This window comes from Heterodontus francisci, chromosome 13 (assembly GCF_036365525.1).
Source record: "Heterodontus francisci isolate sHetFra1 chromosome 13, sHetFra1.hap1, whole genome shotgun sequence".
Classification (NCBI taxonomy): Eukaryota; Metazoa; Chordata; class Chondrichthyes; order Heterodontiformes; family Heterodontidae; genus Heterodontus; species Heterodontus francisci.
In genome coordinates, this window is record NC_090383.1 from 16,249,337 (window position 1) to 16,266,647 (window position 17,311).

The 17,311-nt window shown below is 41.2% G+C and overlaps 1 protein-coding gene across 10 annotated transcripts in view; it reads left to right on the top strand.

The window, feature by feature from the left end:
- ralgapa2 (Ral GTPase activating protein catalytic subunit alpha 2) overlaps window positions 1–17,311 on the top strand; it is a 616,204-nt gene that overhangs the window by 440,405 nt on the left and 158,488 nt on the right. For all 10 annotated transcript variants that reach the window (XM_068044400.1, XM_068044396.1, XM_068044394.1 and 7 more), the window contains one exon: window positions 772–899. In XM_068044400.1, coding sequence (XP_067900501.1) covers window positions 772–899 — 128 coding nt within the window. The remainder of the gene's footprint in view (window positions 1–771; window positions 900–17,311) is intronic.

The window sequence follows — 17,311 nt, forward strand, 5'->3', positions numbered from 1 at the left end:
TGGTCTCTGGAGTAACAACAATTACTCGGCCTTTACTAAATTCTTTGCTTGGGGGTGGCAGGGGGAGGCGTTTGCTGATCAAACATTGTGACAATAGGGGGAGTTTAGGCATCACAATGGTGGATTGAAAGGGGTGAAATTGGACATAGCAACGTGGTGGGGTAAGAGAGGACATGTGAGGTAGTTGCGGCAGGAGGGAAAGAGGCCACAATTGGCAGAGGGAAAGTTGAAGATGTCAGAGTGGCCAGGGGAAGCACTCCTCCTCCTGACTCTCGAGGAATGTTGGAAAAAGTACTTAAGGTGGAGCAAGCAGCTTCTGCCACTACTGGGAGTCCGATTTGAATATGTTAATGAAAAGACACTCTGACACCACAAAACCAGCCTCCATAAAAATAGCAACAGCTCTTTGCACAGTAGGTTAGATCACGTCTCATACATTTGATGGTTTAACACCCTGCCCATAATGGGAGGATGGTAATAAGGAGACATTTATCTTTGATAAGTATATTATAGATTCCAGTTTTAAAGGCTATTATTGATATACTGGCATGACCTATAGGTAGGTGGTATATTGTATGTAGAATGAATGAGCTTGATGAGGCACTTGGTCTTTTCCTGATTTGTGCTTGCTTTTGCGTCGTCTCAGAATATAAAACTGGTGAATGTGAGAAATTGTATGTGTTGCAGCCAGCAATTAATTGAATATTCTCTTGGTGTGAGTATTTAACTGCGTGCAATGTCGTAACTGTAAAGGTGCTTGATGTGTTTCAGGTCCCATTTTTTGGTCCTCTCTTTGATGGAGCCATTGTGAATGAAAAACTTCTGCCAAGTCTCGTCCGTGCCACAGGCATCAATGCCAGTCGAGCTGTGAAGTCTCTCATACCCCTCTACCAGAGCTTGTATCTTTTTTCTTATACAGTACGGTACAGTCTTCATGAAAGCTTTGTTTTATTTCTAAAAACTTATTTAGTTCACTTTGCTGGTCAAGTAATGCCATATTCCTGTAGTATGATGGGCGCTGACGTTCTGCTGATCCATTCTTTATTATATGTGAACTAATCAAAAAAGACTTAAATGTTTCAGTAATTTGGACACCGCAATTCTCACTGATTATGGCATCATCTTGTTGATATCAAGATCCCCATAGCTGTAAACTATTCAATTGTTTGCCCTTTTGTTGATAGACATTTCATTTGTATTTTAGTTTTGATAAAGCCAGTGTTTATATATAAAATTGACTAATAGAAAAAGTTTTCTTTGTTGTGTCTGGAGATAGCATTAGGTCTGACTCGCTCATATAATCATGGAGTTCAGCAACTTAATCATACACCTATGAATGTTCTGAGAATTCAGCCAAATCTATAATAATGTGCAGTTTTTGTCGGTACAGACTGTTTTGATTGGTCATTTTGAGGGGTGCATCTACTGGTGGGTTTATTCTGTGGGCAGAGCCTGGGTACATTCAGTACCCGAATGATAGAATAAGGTTTTAAAATATCTAATTATCCAGTTGTCATCCCACAGGTGCAGAACAACTTCATCAAATATAAAGCACTCCGCAAAGGTGGGGGAGGGGGGTAGTGGGGGTGGTGGGGTGGAAGTGAAGTGAGGGAATGCTTTGTGGGGGGGCAATGGCATGGGAGGGATGTGGGGACAGAGAAAATGGCATTGCGGGGGAAGGCATGGGAGATGTGGGATGGGGATGGAATAGGAAGAAGGGGTGGGATGGGTGGAATGGGATGGATGAGGATTTAAAGAAGTATTATTGCAATAAAGATACTAATTGCACTACAAATGTAGGTCTCTGCTAGTACTATAAAAGATACTTGTTAGTACTTGAAGGCTTGCATTTGATAACTGGCAATGTTTCCTGAATTGAATGGAAAATTGTCCTGTGGTGGTGTTCATGTTGGGAATGACTGAACTGAAAGCAAATAAATGGTTAAAATTAACCATTTACTGAGGGCAACCTGTATATTCCTGGGCTTGATTGAAATTCAGTTCCCTGGTAATGAATTAGAGTTATCAAACTAACATAGTTAATGGCAAGAATAATAGAGACTAGTTTGGTACTGTTTGCATAGTGGTACAATTGAGCATCATTTCATTACTACATAGACACTATTGAATATCTACTACTTTATACACTGTGTAATGCAATGCACTATGTGAAGGGTGACATGTTGCATTGAGTCTGCCTATCTAAAAATCCAAAGGAAGAACTTAAGCACGGAGATTTGAATAACTGCTGTACAGTACATTCATAGGGCAATTTTTGACCTGTTGCCTTCCTTGTAGATACAGTGGAGTTCAGTTTAAAAAAAAAATTTATACAGTATATTTTGCCCTTTTCATAATGCATCTGTGAACAAAACACTCCCTCATTCTGACAGCTTTTATTGCTAGAACTGTAAACTCCGATTACATCTGCACTTGACAGTCAGATTAAGGAGAATTTAATCAGCAGAGGAGATTAATTTGCATCTCAATTGAAGAGAGGTAGGAGGAAAAAGATTGCACTCTGCAGCCAGCAGGTTGCAGAAGAAATCTGATAAGGCACAAAGCCTACCAGCACTGAATACTCCAGCTGAGTGGAGGACAATATCAGAGGATGTGTTACCACAGCAACCTAAAGGTTTGTTGCTTTGTTTAGCCTAGGGTGTGCATTGCAGTCATTTGGTCAAAAAGACAGTGTCTACCATTGTTAAAATTATGGGGAAATAGATCTGTTTTTGTTTTTAATCAAGCATAACACCAGAAGGTTGCATTTGTAAAGAATATTAAGTGGAATATGCAGTTTAAAATTGCAATGGCCAAATAAATTTTACAAATTTGTATTAAATATAATCTTGTAAAGGAAATTCTAATGTTGTACCTATCTAGTAGTTCTCAAATGTACAGTGTAAATAAGTCTGTCTATAAGTTATTTCCTATATGCTAAATTTCTTTTTTTTTTTAGCTTCTGGGCAATCATTTTACAAAATAGATGCATTGGAAAGGATTTTATTTGTTCAATTACAATGAGCATTAAGGAAACCAGTCCCAACTAATCCATTATAATAATTAGCACCACATGCTTTTGGGTCAATTAGAGGAAGGTATACCTTTCTGCCTGGAACTTGTTGCAGTGAAGTTTAAATACCCTTTTATACTGCACCAAGCAGAAGATATAGCTCCACATTCTATGTCTACCTATGTACATATCCCAGTGAAATTTCTTTTTAATGAGTTGTAAAGAACTGAGATGATTGTCTGCTTTTTTCAGTCATTTAAATTTGATTGGCAGCTCAGCAGGCCTGTTTCTGTGTGTGTGTGTTTTTGCCTTTTAAAAAATGTACATTTTTAATTGGCTATACACTGGTATTTATACTGCAACAGAATCATATAGTTACTTATGCAAGATCACGTTTTCCAGTGAAAATTTTAGGTACAGTGTAAATCCCACTGATGCGTAGTCAGCCATTTTATACTGAAGCTTTTGCATTTCGTGCCCATCTAAAAGTACACGAAGCTTTAAAAATCTGTCCTGCCGAGTTTATAATCTTGGCAGTGCCACGCTAGTAGAGGTATTCTACCACTGATGAGTTGCATTTATGGCAAAAATTAAAACTGGTTGTTTTCCTGAAGACATTCACAAAATTTGCAATTCTAAGATGGTAATTTCTTGTATCTTGGGGTGGGAAGAAATATTTTAGTTCATTTGTAACCCTTAAAACACTACTTCTGGCATTGATTATGCTCCTGTTTGACAAGTTCTATTTAATTCAGTACTTTGAGAATTAAAATTACATTGAATGTGCCTACTTAGTATGGAAGGATCTTTAGAAAAGAAAAAATGCTACTCTCAAGAAGTTTGACATAAACAAGTATTGAAAATAGTTCAAAAATCTAAAACATTTAATGAAGCTTCCTGCAGAAAATCCACTCTAGTCAACTCTTAAATGAAGGCGTCTTCTTGTTTGTTAATTGATATCTGAAATTGTACTTTCACTTGTTTATTTTGTTTTATAAGATGGTTTAGTAATTAACACAGGCTTTATTTAGAAAGATATACAAGTGGCAAGTCATTTGAATTATGATTAGTATGCCAGTGAGATTGTTACGTTTTTTTAAAATGCGTCTGTTCGGCTGCTTTCTTTTAAATATTAAAATGGAAACATCTATCATTCCATATTTATCTGATCCAATTAGATTTCACTTTTGAAATTTCATATTGTGGCCCCTTCTCAGCCATGTATAAAGATCCAAATTAGAATGAAGCTGGTGTGGAGGTGATAGCATTTGGAAATTCCCGCTACATGTCCCACAACAAGACACAAGTGCAACCACGTGCTGTCACAGTCTGCTGAGCAGCATTTATTATGCACTGCCATCCAACAGCAAGCTCCGTCAGGGAATACACCTTTTTGTTCCTCACCCAGAGGCTTGAGGTTTGATCCCCAGTGGCAGAACTCAAGCATCTGAACTATTATCTTAGGAAAGCAGGTGCAACATTTGGCGCTGGCCATCAGAAAGCACTGAATTCTACAGAAGAACCAGAACGCGAGTACTGTATCAATATGAATAATCATTTCCTATTAACTGAATGTGGTTGATTCTTAACTGCCCTCTGAAATGGCCTAGCAAGCCACTCAGTTCAAGGGAAATTAGGGATGAGCAACAAATGCTGGCCTGCCACCGACGTCCACATTCCATTTAAAAAGAATAATCTATTTGTCAAAATTTGCATGTATTTGTATGCTGTGTTTTTTTTATGTTAAATTTCCTGCACAGCAAACATATTTGTAACCTTCAACATGAAGTAGAGTAGTACACTATGGAAAAAAGTTGTACAGCACGTACAGGAGCTGTTGCTAACATACTTATCTATTCAAACTGAATGGGAAATAAAATATTCATGTTAAAAATATTGAATGTGATGTATGTTGTGGTGGTGCTGTGCTTTGATGGATCAAATGGTCAAGGAATGGAAAGAGACAGATTAGACTCTCACATTTTAGTGAGGCAAGCTGCTGAGCTCAATGTGAGGAGCCTATCCACACGTAGTGGTGAGGAGGGGAGAAATCAGATGAATCATTATTAATTGGTCACTGTTGTTGAACTGCAAGCCAGGCAGCAGAAACAAAGCACTGGTGAAAGATGGACAGTAGATTATTTGCCCCCTCAGCTGCAGCAAATGTGTAAAAGGAGAGTAGTGGAGTGGGTTTCACATTTTTGAATCCTTTTATAAAGTGTCGTTAAAATGAGTTTGGAAATATTCTGTTTGTTTTCACAAATAAGTTAATTTGGGATTATATTTTCATCGTAATTTTAGCTCTTTGCCATCCTGTGTGACTGTGACAAAGGTAAACTTTCCCTCCATTTCCTTCTCGATCTGTCTGCAGCCTTTAGTTGACATAGTTGACCACACCATCCTCTTCCAACAACATTCCATTGTTGTCCAGCTGGGTGGGACTGCTCTCACCTGGTTCCATTCTCATCTATCTAATCGTAACAGAGAATCACCTGCAATGGCTTCACTTCTTGCTCCCACACAGTTACCTCTGGTGTCCCCAAGGATCTGCCTTGGCCCCTGCCTATTTCTTATCTACATGAATCCCCTTGGCGACTTCACCCGAAAACGCAGCATTGGTTTTCATACGTTTGCTGACGACATTCAGCTTTACCTCACCACCACGTCTCTCAACTCCTCCACTGTTGCTAAATTATCAGACTGCTTATCCAACAGCCAGTACTGGATGAGCATAAATTTTCTCCAATTAAATATCGAGAAGACTGAAGCCATTTTTTCATTCCCCACTCCAAACTCCGTTCCCTAGCTACCAATTCCATCTCTCTCCCTGGCATTAGTCTGAGATTAAGCCAGCCTGTTCGCAACCTTGGTGTCACATTTGACCCTGCGATGAGCTTCCAATCTCCTATTCGTGCGATTCCTAAGGCCACCTATTTCCACCTCTGTAACTTTGCCCCTATCTCAGTTTGTCTGCTGCTGAAACCCTTATTCATGCCTTCGTTACCTCTACACTCGACTATTCGAAGGCACTCCTGGCTGGTCTCCCACATTCTATTCTCTGTAGACTTGAGGTCATCCAAAACTCTGCTGCCCATGTTTTAATTCGCACCAAGTCCTGTTCCCCTCTCTCCTCTGTGCTCGCTGACCTACATTGGCTCCCAGTCAAGCAATATCTTGCTTTTAAAATTCTCATCTTTGTTTTCAAATCACTCCAAGGCGTCGTCCCTGCCCTCCCACACCCCCCCCCCCCCCCCCCACACCCCCATCTCTGTAATCTCCTCCAGCCCTACAACCCTCCAAGATATCTGCGCTCCTCTAATACTGGCCTCTTGTGCATCCCTAATTTTAATCGCTCCACCATTGGTGGCCGGGCCTTTAGTTGCCTGGGCGCTAAGTTTTGGAATACCCTCCCTACACCTTGCTTTCCTCCTTTAAGACACGCCTTAAAACCTGCCTCTTTGACCAAGCTTTTGGTCATCTGTGGCTTGGTGACATACTTTGTTTTATAACCCTCCTTTGGACGTTTTATTATTTTAAAGGTGCTATATAAATATAAGTTGTTGTCGTAAAAATTTCTAATTTTATAATCATGCCAACACTTTTCTAACATTGTTTTTTTCATTTTAACTTAAGTGGAGTAGATGACATTTATCTAATATCATGGAATTTGAATCAGCACACAAAAAAATAGTCATCATTTAACAAAGCCTTTTCTGAGTTTTTTGTCCTGCTCCTGGAGAATGATCTTGTACATTTTTTTTCTGTGAAATTTGTACATAATTTTCTATCTTCGACATCCCAATGAATAATAACCCAAGTCATCCAAGCTTTTGGAGGTCAGAGGAAAAAAAATCTGACTTTTAGATTTTTTGTTGCTGACACAAGTGGGGCTCCATGGCGGAGAGGGGGCCGGAAGATTGTTCCGTCAGCAGCCCGACACTGGGAGGGCCGGGCCCGATCTTCCCTCTGGCGGCGAGACTCCATGGCAGCACCACCCCCCACCCTGTCGCTGGGCAGTGGAACCTGGATTAGCATATGGTAATTATTTAAATAGATACATTTAAATACACTTACCTGCGTTCTAACGGTCGGGCGCAATCTTCTGAGCGGTGGCCAGTACTCCCGCGCCTTCACTTTCCAGTCTGGGGAACGCAGGCACTGCAGTGATGGGGAAGGGGGAAACGTGAGAATTTTAGTGTCGGGGGGTGGGCGGGGGTAAATGGGGTCAAACCTTCGTCATTAGTGTGGGGGATGGTGGGAAGCGGTGAACTGTGAACTTTAAGTTGAGGGCGGGGGGGGGGGGGGTCATATTTGAAAGGTAAGTGTTTTGATGCTGGGGGAAGAGCAGATAATTTTATTGTTATTGGGGGGGTGGGAACGGGGTGATAGAATTTTGAACAGTGTGGGAGGGGGGTGGTTCCCTTTAAATGTGCTGGCAGGGCTGGCTGCCCTTTAGAAATGGCGCCAGTGCCTGCGCACAGGCAGCTGACGGCGTTGGAGAGCCCATGCCCTCCACGTGATTGGGGTGGTGATGGGCCAACCGGAGTATGTAAATGAGGCGCCGCGCGGGAGATCATGGTGGCCTGTGGCTGGTGTGCGGGCCACCATTTTTCGGCGGCGGGCACTTCAAATCCAGCCCATGTTATATGGTCCTCCACGTATTGGAATATGCATAAAACACACTTTAGCTCTTATGTCCACCACTTGGAATCAGCAATGTCTTGCAAACAAATTGGAATCTCTGAATAATCATTAACCTTTATTAATTTGTTGAATTTTATTAGATATGTTCATGAAATTTTATCATTTGTGCTTTTACTTGATTAGTTGTCATTGTTTTTAAAAATTATTCCCTTTGTTATGTAGCAGTTTCAAGAGATACTGAACTTGTAAGAAGCACCAGTAGAACCTCAGACATCCCTTAGATGGCTTCAAGGGGGCGCTACTACTGAGCTTGATTTCTTTCCATCTAAGCTTCCTACACATAAAAACATACCCAACCAGACGTCATTGTAACTGGTGGGAAAAGTGCAAGGGCTCGTGTTAACTTAGGGTACTCAAGGAAATGGTTGAGGAAAAAGAATGTAAAGCATCATTAGGAATGTTATTAATCGCTTCAGATGCTCAGGCTTTGATTTGGAAAAGTCACCACAACTTCAGAAGAAGCAGAGGTGGTGTTTGACAAACCTGGTCCAGTTTTTTTTTTGGAAGTCTCCAGAGCAATAGATCTTTGTAGAAGTCATGTAGGCTATTCAAAAACGTTTGATAGTGCACTAAGGGACTGTGCTAAAATTAAGTTCCATGTTGTGAGATGGAATGCAATTTGGCTAAAGGACCATAGACAAAGGTGTTAAATGCAGCAGCTTGCCAGTGGTGTCCTCAGGGTTTGGTGCTGGATCCTTTCTGTTACTTATGTGTATTATAAACAATCTGGAGTAAGGAATAGACAGTAAACTTACTAAATTTGTGGATGATATGAAGTTGTCCTGTAGTGTCAAGTCCTTAGAAGAAGAAAGCAAATTACGGGTGCATCTGGATAGATTAAGAAAGTAGGCCCAAGATTGGCAAACATCTTTTAATGTAGATAGCTGTGCAATTGTGTACCTAGAGTATAGAATTTGGGGATATGGTATAACATGGGTGGGTGTAAATTCAAAGTGACAGGAAGGAAAAGAGGCTTGGGAGTGGTCATTGCTAGGCAGTTAAGGCCAAAGCAAACAGGATCCTAGGTTATAATGTCTTGACTGATCATTATAAACCACAGCTGCAATAACAGGGTTATATAATTCTTTGTTATGGCCTTATTAGACTACTGTGTGCACTTTCATTCTTGCATTTCTAAAAAAGAAAATTTGGTTCTGGAGAAGAACCAAAAGAGTGATGCCATGTACCAACGCTTTGTGTATGGGGATAGACTTTGTGCCTTGGGATTTGGATTCACCCGAGAGGTGTAGACTTAGAGAGGGTCTGAATGATATCTTTAAAATTATTAGAGGCATTGATTACATATACCTGGATAGAGGTCATGTGACCAGGAAGAATTAGGAGACATCCATTTAATTGAGGAAATAGGGAGTGAGGTTGGATGGACAGTAATATTTTTGTACAGACAATGATCAACCTGCAGAACAGCATTCTGGAGGTGCTAGGGAAAGCTGACTCTATGTAGTCCTTCGGGGTGGCATTAAATGCACTTCTAGAAAGCTACCAGCTCACAGCAAAGGAAAAACACAATTATTGGTGGTAAACAACAGATTGGGGATTCCTGGGGCTTCTTTGAGTAGGGAGAGGGGAATTTTTAATCAAGGTTCCTGAATTGGCTGTGATTTTTTTTTTCTCTTTTCTCAGAAGGGAATAAAGAGTGGGGATACAGGTATGTGACCAGTAAGAAATGAGGTGAACACAAATGTGCCTGCTGGCCCTTTCCCTTTATGACAGCATGGCATGGATTAGACCTGGAAACACTTTGCAATAGATCCATCCTTACTAATACTCTTACCAAAAATAATTTACTAGGATATTTTAATAAAACATTACCTTTGAATAATACTCTCCATGTAATACACTTCTACCCATAGTTGTATTAGGAAGCTGTGCTTCTCAACTGCTTTGTTCCTGTTAGTTTAATTGCTGCATTTGATAAAAGAAATAAGGATATCCAAAAGTAGAATATAGCCAATGTGTAAAGAGGGATTGTCTTGTAATGAATATGATTAAGATTTAACACTATTTAGGGATGGTATCCTTGAGATTTTGGCCTGTTGACTATCTTCATTAGTATGTAATAAATGGTAGAATTCACTGTGTATCTTTATAATTTATATCAAGTAGTCAGCTATGAAATTTTTCCCATACATAATGGAAAACACCCTCAAGTTGATGCTGCAAACCTCATGATTTATGTTTAGACCAGTAGTACTTGCTGCAGTTGTTAACTCGAGAAAAAAATTCCTGATTTATATGTTTGGTGTTTGTAAAGCTTGGGAAGAAAATTGACTTGTGGCCAAAACTGATCAGTGCCAGCCAAACTCAGCATTGAGCTTCATTTGAATGTAAATGGTAAACTGTAGGTGCCAATCGGGCATCCTGATACAGCTCGCCGTTTGACGCCACGCGAATTCTGGCTATCTCTGATGGCACAGATAGGTCTTGGGAGCAAGGTGCAGGGAGAGAAGTTAAGGGAGGAGAGGTGAAGCCAAAGGGGGAGCACAAGCCAGCAGCAGCCTGCAGTTTTTTTGTGGAGCCTTGTGTGATCCTTCTGGCTCCACAAAAATATAACTTTGAATAAGTTTTGTGACTGTTTTATGAGCAGCCTCCAGTGATCAGTTTAACGACTGCTGGTCAGGCCACGCAAGACCCTGGTACGCTGGCTTGAGCTTGCATGCCAGTAACTCTGCCTATTAATATCTGAAGTTTTGCATTGGAGTTCTACAACCCATGATTGGATCTTGATTTGTATGTTAAAGTAGCCTTGCGTCTGTTTCAAGTGGGCAGATTGCTTGCTCATTTGTAAGCCTGGCTGAATGTGGGACCAAGTGGACCTTGGGCATCAATGATATGCCTGGTGTGCCTCCTCCCCCCACCTGCCCTCCCCATCTCAGTTTCTGAAAAAATACTGCATTTAATAAAAGAATGCTTTTTTCGTCTAAGTACTTGCAAGTTTTATGTGCAGATTTGGTTTCACCAAGGTCTTTCAATGATTAGTGATTTTCATTAGATAAACTAAAGTTGGGAGTCTTGTATAGCTCTAAAAAGGAAGGTTCTTTAGCAAGCAGATTTTCTAACATTAATGAATTATTTATTTATTTTATTTATTTATAGATACAGCACTGAAACAGGCCCTTCAGCCCACCGAGTCTGTGCCGACCAACAACCACCCATTTCTACTCACCCTACAGTAATCCCATATTCACTACCACCTACCGACACTAGGGGCAATTTACAATGGCCAATTTACCTATCACCTGCAAGTCTTTGGCTGTGGGAGGAAACCGGAGCACCCGGCAAAAACCCACGCGGTCACAGGGAGAACTTGCAAACTCCGCACAGGCAGTACCCAGAATTGAACCCGGGTCCCTGGAGCTGTGAGGCTGCGGTGCTAACCACTGCGCCACTGTGCTGCCCAAATTAATATAATGTTTGTTCAATCTGAGTTCTTTTATTAACGTTTTGAAGACTTCACTTTAAACCGAAGTAGTTCAAGACATTTCTGAGGAATGTGATAAGATGTTGTATAAATCCCATTATTACTGTAATATAATGAGTACAGACAATATTGTTGCAGGTATTAGTTTAGAGGAATCACCAAGCCACAGTGGGGTAATAGCGTTGCTTTAATGCAAAGATAAGTGGACTGGTGGAACCTAAGTGAAACTTGCAATAATGAGGGCAGCCCAGACAGCAACGTGCACCACTGCTGCTGCCTTGGCCACATCAAGTTCCAGCTGGTGATCCTCCAAATCATTTGAAGAGGCTATGTACTCTGCGCCTTGTTTCTCATGCAGTTCCAAAGTTCACAGCTATGCAATGTTGTGCAGAGCACAGCACACCTTGACCATTCTGGAGATCCAGCCTGGTGCATACTGAATGGGGCCTCTAGATCTGACCAGGCACCTGAAGCGCATCTTCAGCATACCAATGTCTTGCTCGATGATACATCTGGTTGTCATATGGCTTCTATGTATCACTCCTGGGCCTCATTGGTTCCTCACCAGCTCATCAACTAGGTTTTAAGTGTGTATCCCATGTCTCCGAACAGCCAGCCAGTAATTCTGCTTCAGCTGTGAAGAGATCAGAGAGGTTTGAGTGTCACAGGACAAGCATCATGGCAGCTGCCTGGGGATTTCACACCTGCATAAACATATTTTTTGTGGTAGCACACCAGCTGCATATTGATGGAGTGGAAGCCATTGTGGTTGATGAGTCCTGGGTGATGTGGGAGTGCCTTAATTGCCATACACTTGCAGTTGATGATGCCCTGTACCTGTGGGAAGCCAGCCAGAGCCACAAACCTGAGCCTCTACTCATTCTGGCATCATTGGTGACAAATTTGATATTATTGTTTGCCCAGGCAAACAATCCATCAGTCTCCTTTCTTATGCATTTTAGGCTGCCAACTGTGAAATCCAATTTATGTCCTGGCAGAGTCCTAGAAGGATGCCGAGGCAAAAAAGTTGAGACCAGTGGTGACTTTGACAGCCATTGGTAATGCCTGGCCACCAGGTCCACTTGGCAGCATGTCTTTGTTATACTCCAGAAAGCCTGGTAGTGAAGAATAGAACTGGGAGCCAATTTTTACATACTTTTATAAGCTTTTATTTATAGAGAGGTACATTACAAACAAATACCTTCTAACCCATCCACTGCAATTTTCAGTCTGCTCCTATTTGTAGAAGCACAAGTGAAACCCCAATTAATGCCCAGCACCTGTATACAATTAAACACAATTAATATACATTTAGCAATCTTGTTCCAGCAACTTACAAATGTCTGCCAGCACCTGACGTGAGACCCTGAGTCTCCTGAGGTACTGGTGTTCCGTCATGTCGAGAAAACTTATCCTCTGCTTGCACATCCTATGTGGTGGGTATGTAAGCTGCTCCTCTCTACTGATCCCCTCTTGTAGAGCTGCAGGTTTTTGAGGAGCAGGCTTCTGCTGGTGCTGCTCCTGGTCAATTTAGTCCTCATCCGAGGTCCAAAGTAAAACAATATAAGCGGCACCCATGCAGATATGATAGATCACAGCACAAAAGTGGAGATCAAACTTACAAACCTCCAAAATTGTCAAAGTAAGCTCTCAGCACAAGTACTGTGAACAAAGCCTTTCGCGCGATCAAGCAAGAATGCCGCTATGAGGTTTCAGCACTTTTTGGTATATTTCCCTGTCATTTCTTTAGCCCACTCAATTGCAGCTGTGTTCTTGCCTTGCTTTTCTTGCAAATTCCAGGAAGCCTGGGAAATCCATGGACCCTTGGTTAAATAGCAAAAGCCGTGTTAATATTGCGGTAATTGAGCAATTAACGTATTGAAATTGACAACCTGCCTTTCCCGAGTGGCATGCTCACACTCAGCCTACCCAGCTGCAGCTAAGTGCAGCAGTTGGCGGGTTGGAGCCAAGCTCCTGACCGTCAATTTCCCTGGTTTTAACCCTCCTACCGCGGCCAAACCCATGTGCTCTTGCATGTTAAAATTCAGACCACAGCGTCTGGAACACAGTACAGATGGCCATGCCAATACGTAATTGAGTATCTAACAGTTGTGAAATTTTTTCCATGGTTATGTTTTTCGAAGTTTTTATTAACCTTGTCTTATTAGCCTGTAAAGTCAATTGAAATGTGAACATTTTTAAATTTATGTAAATTTTGGATTGGATAAGAATATTAACATTTTTTTAGACAAATATTGATATTTACCCAATGGCCTGGAATTTCCTGTAAGGTTTCAATGTAACTATAGCATAAGAGTGATCTGAGCCTTTTTTTAATTCCCGTTTTACACTGAAACATATCCCGTTCTAGCAAATTCTGGCAAGTTTCCTGTATTCACAGCAATTCTGAACAGGCATAAATACACACCCAAAATATTGGACACGACAGGATCTAAACTCACTATTTCTGGTAGTTTATGGCAAGTTTTTTTGAATTTCTCCTTGCTGAGACATGCAGTGTATTTTCTGTATCTTTGAATGCTTTATATGATATCAGAATCTGTTACAACAGAAAACCTTTCGCAATTTTACTTTCTTAAACGTGCTGAGCTTAATGTACATAAATTATCATTTGATAACTTCAGAATTTAATTTTCTTAACATCAATGATATAAAGAAGGACTTAAAAAGATAGATGATGCAAGTTCTCATTTTCCTCAAGCCCTGAATGTCTACATTGATTTCCGCTTGTATGCTAAATATTACGTTCGGCCATATGCGGATAAGTTTGTAAGAATATTTTGGCATAAATTGCTTATGGCAAGATCAGCATGGCATCCAGTGTAAATTTCACTAACTTGGATTAACGAAATTCCATCCCATGGGACATCCTGATTCTGGGGTTGGGGGGTCATTTCCTGCAAATTTGAATTAATTTCCAATTTACAAGTAGGAAGGAGAGTTTTTAAAGTACTGTTTTGTACAGATCATCAGTATGCTATTTTACTCGTGTGAAAAATGATATTGGCTGAAACAGTTACACTCCAGGTACCTTTGCACAAAAAGGTATGAAACTGATGAAATAGAGCATTATACCTCATGCAATTTATGTGACATCGCAACTCATTGCTGAAAGCAGAACAATCAGTTTTGGCAATCCATGGTCACATTCTGTTTGCTTGCCCAGTGAGAGATCTGAGATTTAGCTTGCCACATACATGTACAATATCGGGCATTATAAAGCAAATAACTACAAGATGGCTTGTGGATTTTTGGACTGGAGTTGGGGCAAGTCACACTTATCGAAGTAGACCCCAGTAAGCACTCCAGCAGCCAGCGTTACTTTGATAAAAGTGTGCTGACCTTCATTTTTGAAGTGTTGCTTCCCTGCCAAAGAGGATCAATAGTTTAGCAAGCTGCTTGTGCTGCTTACCCCTGTTCTCATACTGAGCCCTATCTCCAGGCAGGAATCAATATCTTTAATCTGTTTTTCACTGTAATAAGTCACGCAAGGCAGAGCTTTTAGGTGGCATTATATGGGTTTATGGAGGCAGTTATTTCAGCTTTCAAAGCCTTTTTGTGGATTTTCATCTTCTATCGTATTTTTTACCTGGGGCATTGACCAGGAGAGAGATAGATCTTTTAGCTATGCTTACATACACATAGTGTGGCTTTTGCTAGTTGTCACTGGTTTTCCCTTTTATTTAGTACCCTTATTAAGCATTATACCAATTCTATTTGAAACCATTAGGTAAATGAGAACAAGGAGCAGAACTGCCGCTTCTGCCACAGCTTCAATTTTAGTACTGCTTTGTAATGATGGTAGAAAGACTTTGTAGCACTTGTAGCTAAGTGAGAACTAGAATCCATTGAGCTGCACAGTAAGTTAGTGTGCTGCTAATCGAAAGAATTCATATTGATTTTTATTGTTGTGAAGATTGCTTGTATTTGAAATGAAAACACTCGGGGCACTTCTGCACACAAAAAAATTGAAATTGACAAAATAGCGTACTGTGCCTCATGCAGTTTATCTGAAGTTACAACTCATTGCTGAAATCTGAACTTGAGTTCCTTATCCCCTGCTTACCTCAGGACCTTCAACTCCTATCACTCTCCACATCTGCCCAAATTGGACCGTGCCTTTTCTCCCTCATTTTCTGTAACATGCCACTTTGGTACTTCACCCCATTAGACACCAATTCTCTTGCAATTGTCTGTACTTAAGTTCCTCCTGGGCATAGCCACAAATCTTAGGCATCCTCAAAGCCAACCACTGCACCCAATGTCATCTTACCAGAGTGGCAATCTGAACAGTGATGGTGATCATACTTCTATCCCGTTCACCAGGAGCTAATCTCTGTAACTTCCCTCTGACTTGCTCTGTGTTATCCTTCAGAACATTTTGGCCATGAACAGCCAGCATGAGTCTGTTAGGATCCTGGACCTGACAGAAACTTAGATTATGGTGCGACTCTTTTCCGTTTTACTAACTCTACATTACATTACCTATCTATTTGTTCCACTGTGACTCTATGCAAAAACAGCCTTGATAGTTGCTCAGTCTTCATTACCAATACCCTTCACTCATTTAGCACCTTTTGTTCAGGTAAATAATCATCCTTTTCCAATCTCCCACCATGCCTTTAAAATGCTTGAATTTTGTCTCTGCACTGATTAACTCCAAATATTATCAGAGTTAATTCTTCACTTAAGAAACCCTGGTGTCGTTCCATCTGACTTCTTTTCCCTCCTGCATTCAGCCTCATCCTATACATAAACTCCCTTACACACCATGCACAGATATATTTTGGCTTTGCAATCATATAGGACCTCACCAGTTTGAAGATTTCGATCAATGACAAGTTCATACCCAATCACAACCTCACCTTTTTTCCATTCACATCATCCTACCCATGCTCTTAACACCCTCAACCTCTAGCCTTGGAAAAATGATTTCCTCCCAACTCTTTAGCTAGCATCTCTCCAAATTCCTCCTTGCCTGGCCATTTACCCACCAATACACAACTGCTAGCTTCTCAACAGCTCCATTAACTCTGTCTTTGATGCCCTTTTCTCTTTTGAGTTACTCACAGGTTCCCATCTCCACTGTTCTCATTGCTACTGCCCCTGATCCAAAGGCCACATACCTGAGTGCACCTGGTGCATGACCAGCTTGATTGTTTTCCCACCAGATCTGGCTTGACCACGTCAGGGAATAAAATGTTTCATCATGGCCAAATATTACTTAAGGATTTTCTGCAAGGGTATGAACAACCCTAGACTTCTCTTCCTCTGCTCCATCCAGTTCCTGTGGCTCCCTACTGTTGCCCTTCTATCTTCAGTTTTAACACTAAGTGGTAGGAAATTTTGGAACCCTTCATCTCAAAGATAAAGACTATCCATATGGCTGCGGTCTTCTCCTACTCACATCTTTGCTTCTCCATCAATTATTCCAGTTCTACCACCCTCCCCCTACCATCACTCCCCCCGTCATCACTGTACAATCTTTCCTATCTTTCCCCAGCCCTCACCAAGATGCATCATCTATTCTGAGAGATCCACCACCTGCTCTTTCTCTCCCCTCCTCCAACACCTGAATGCTTAGCTACCTCCTTGTCCCAGTGCTAATCAACATCATAGTCTCTTTGCATTATCACTATCCCACCCACCCCGCCATCAGCACCATGCTCATTTCTCCCAAAGTTTCCTGTTGAAGTTCCATTTTCCACTTTCTGCTTTCACTTCAACAACAACACTTTGCCCACAACACCAAGACCACCTTAGTCAAAGTAATAATGTCCACTGTGATCCTGGTGCATGATCCCTCTTTGCCTTCCTCAATCTCTCTGCAGTGTCCATTTTGTTTACTACCCCAGCCTTCTCTACTGCCTCCTCTGTGGTCTGTTTATCCCTGGTTCCAATCTTAGTTTTCGCAACAGAACCACTACGCCTCCACAAACGCTTTTGCCTCTCATCCCTGGACAGTCATCTCTGGAGTCCTTTAAGATTCTATCCATGACACTTCTTTCTCATTTATCAGCTGCCCCTTGTAAACATGATCTGTAGTTTCTACGTGTATGCTAACAATGGCCAGTTCTACCTCGCCCAACACCAACCACCTCTCTCTTATCAGACTGCCTACCTAATATTGT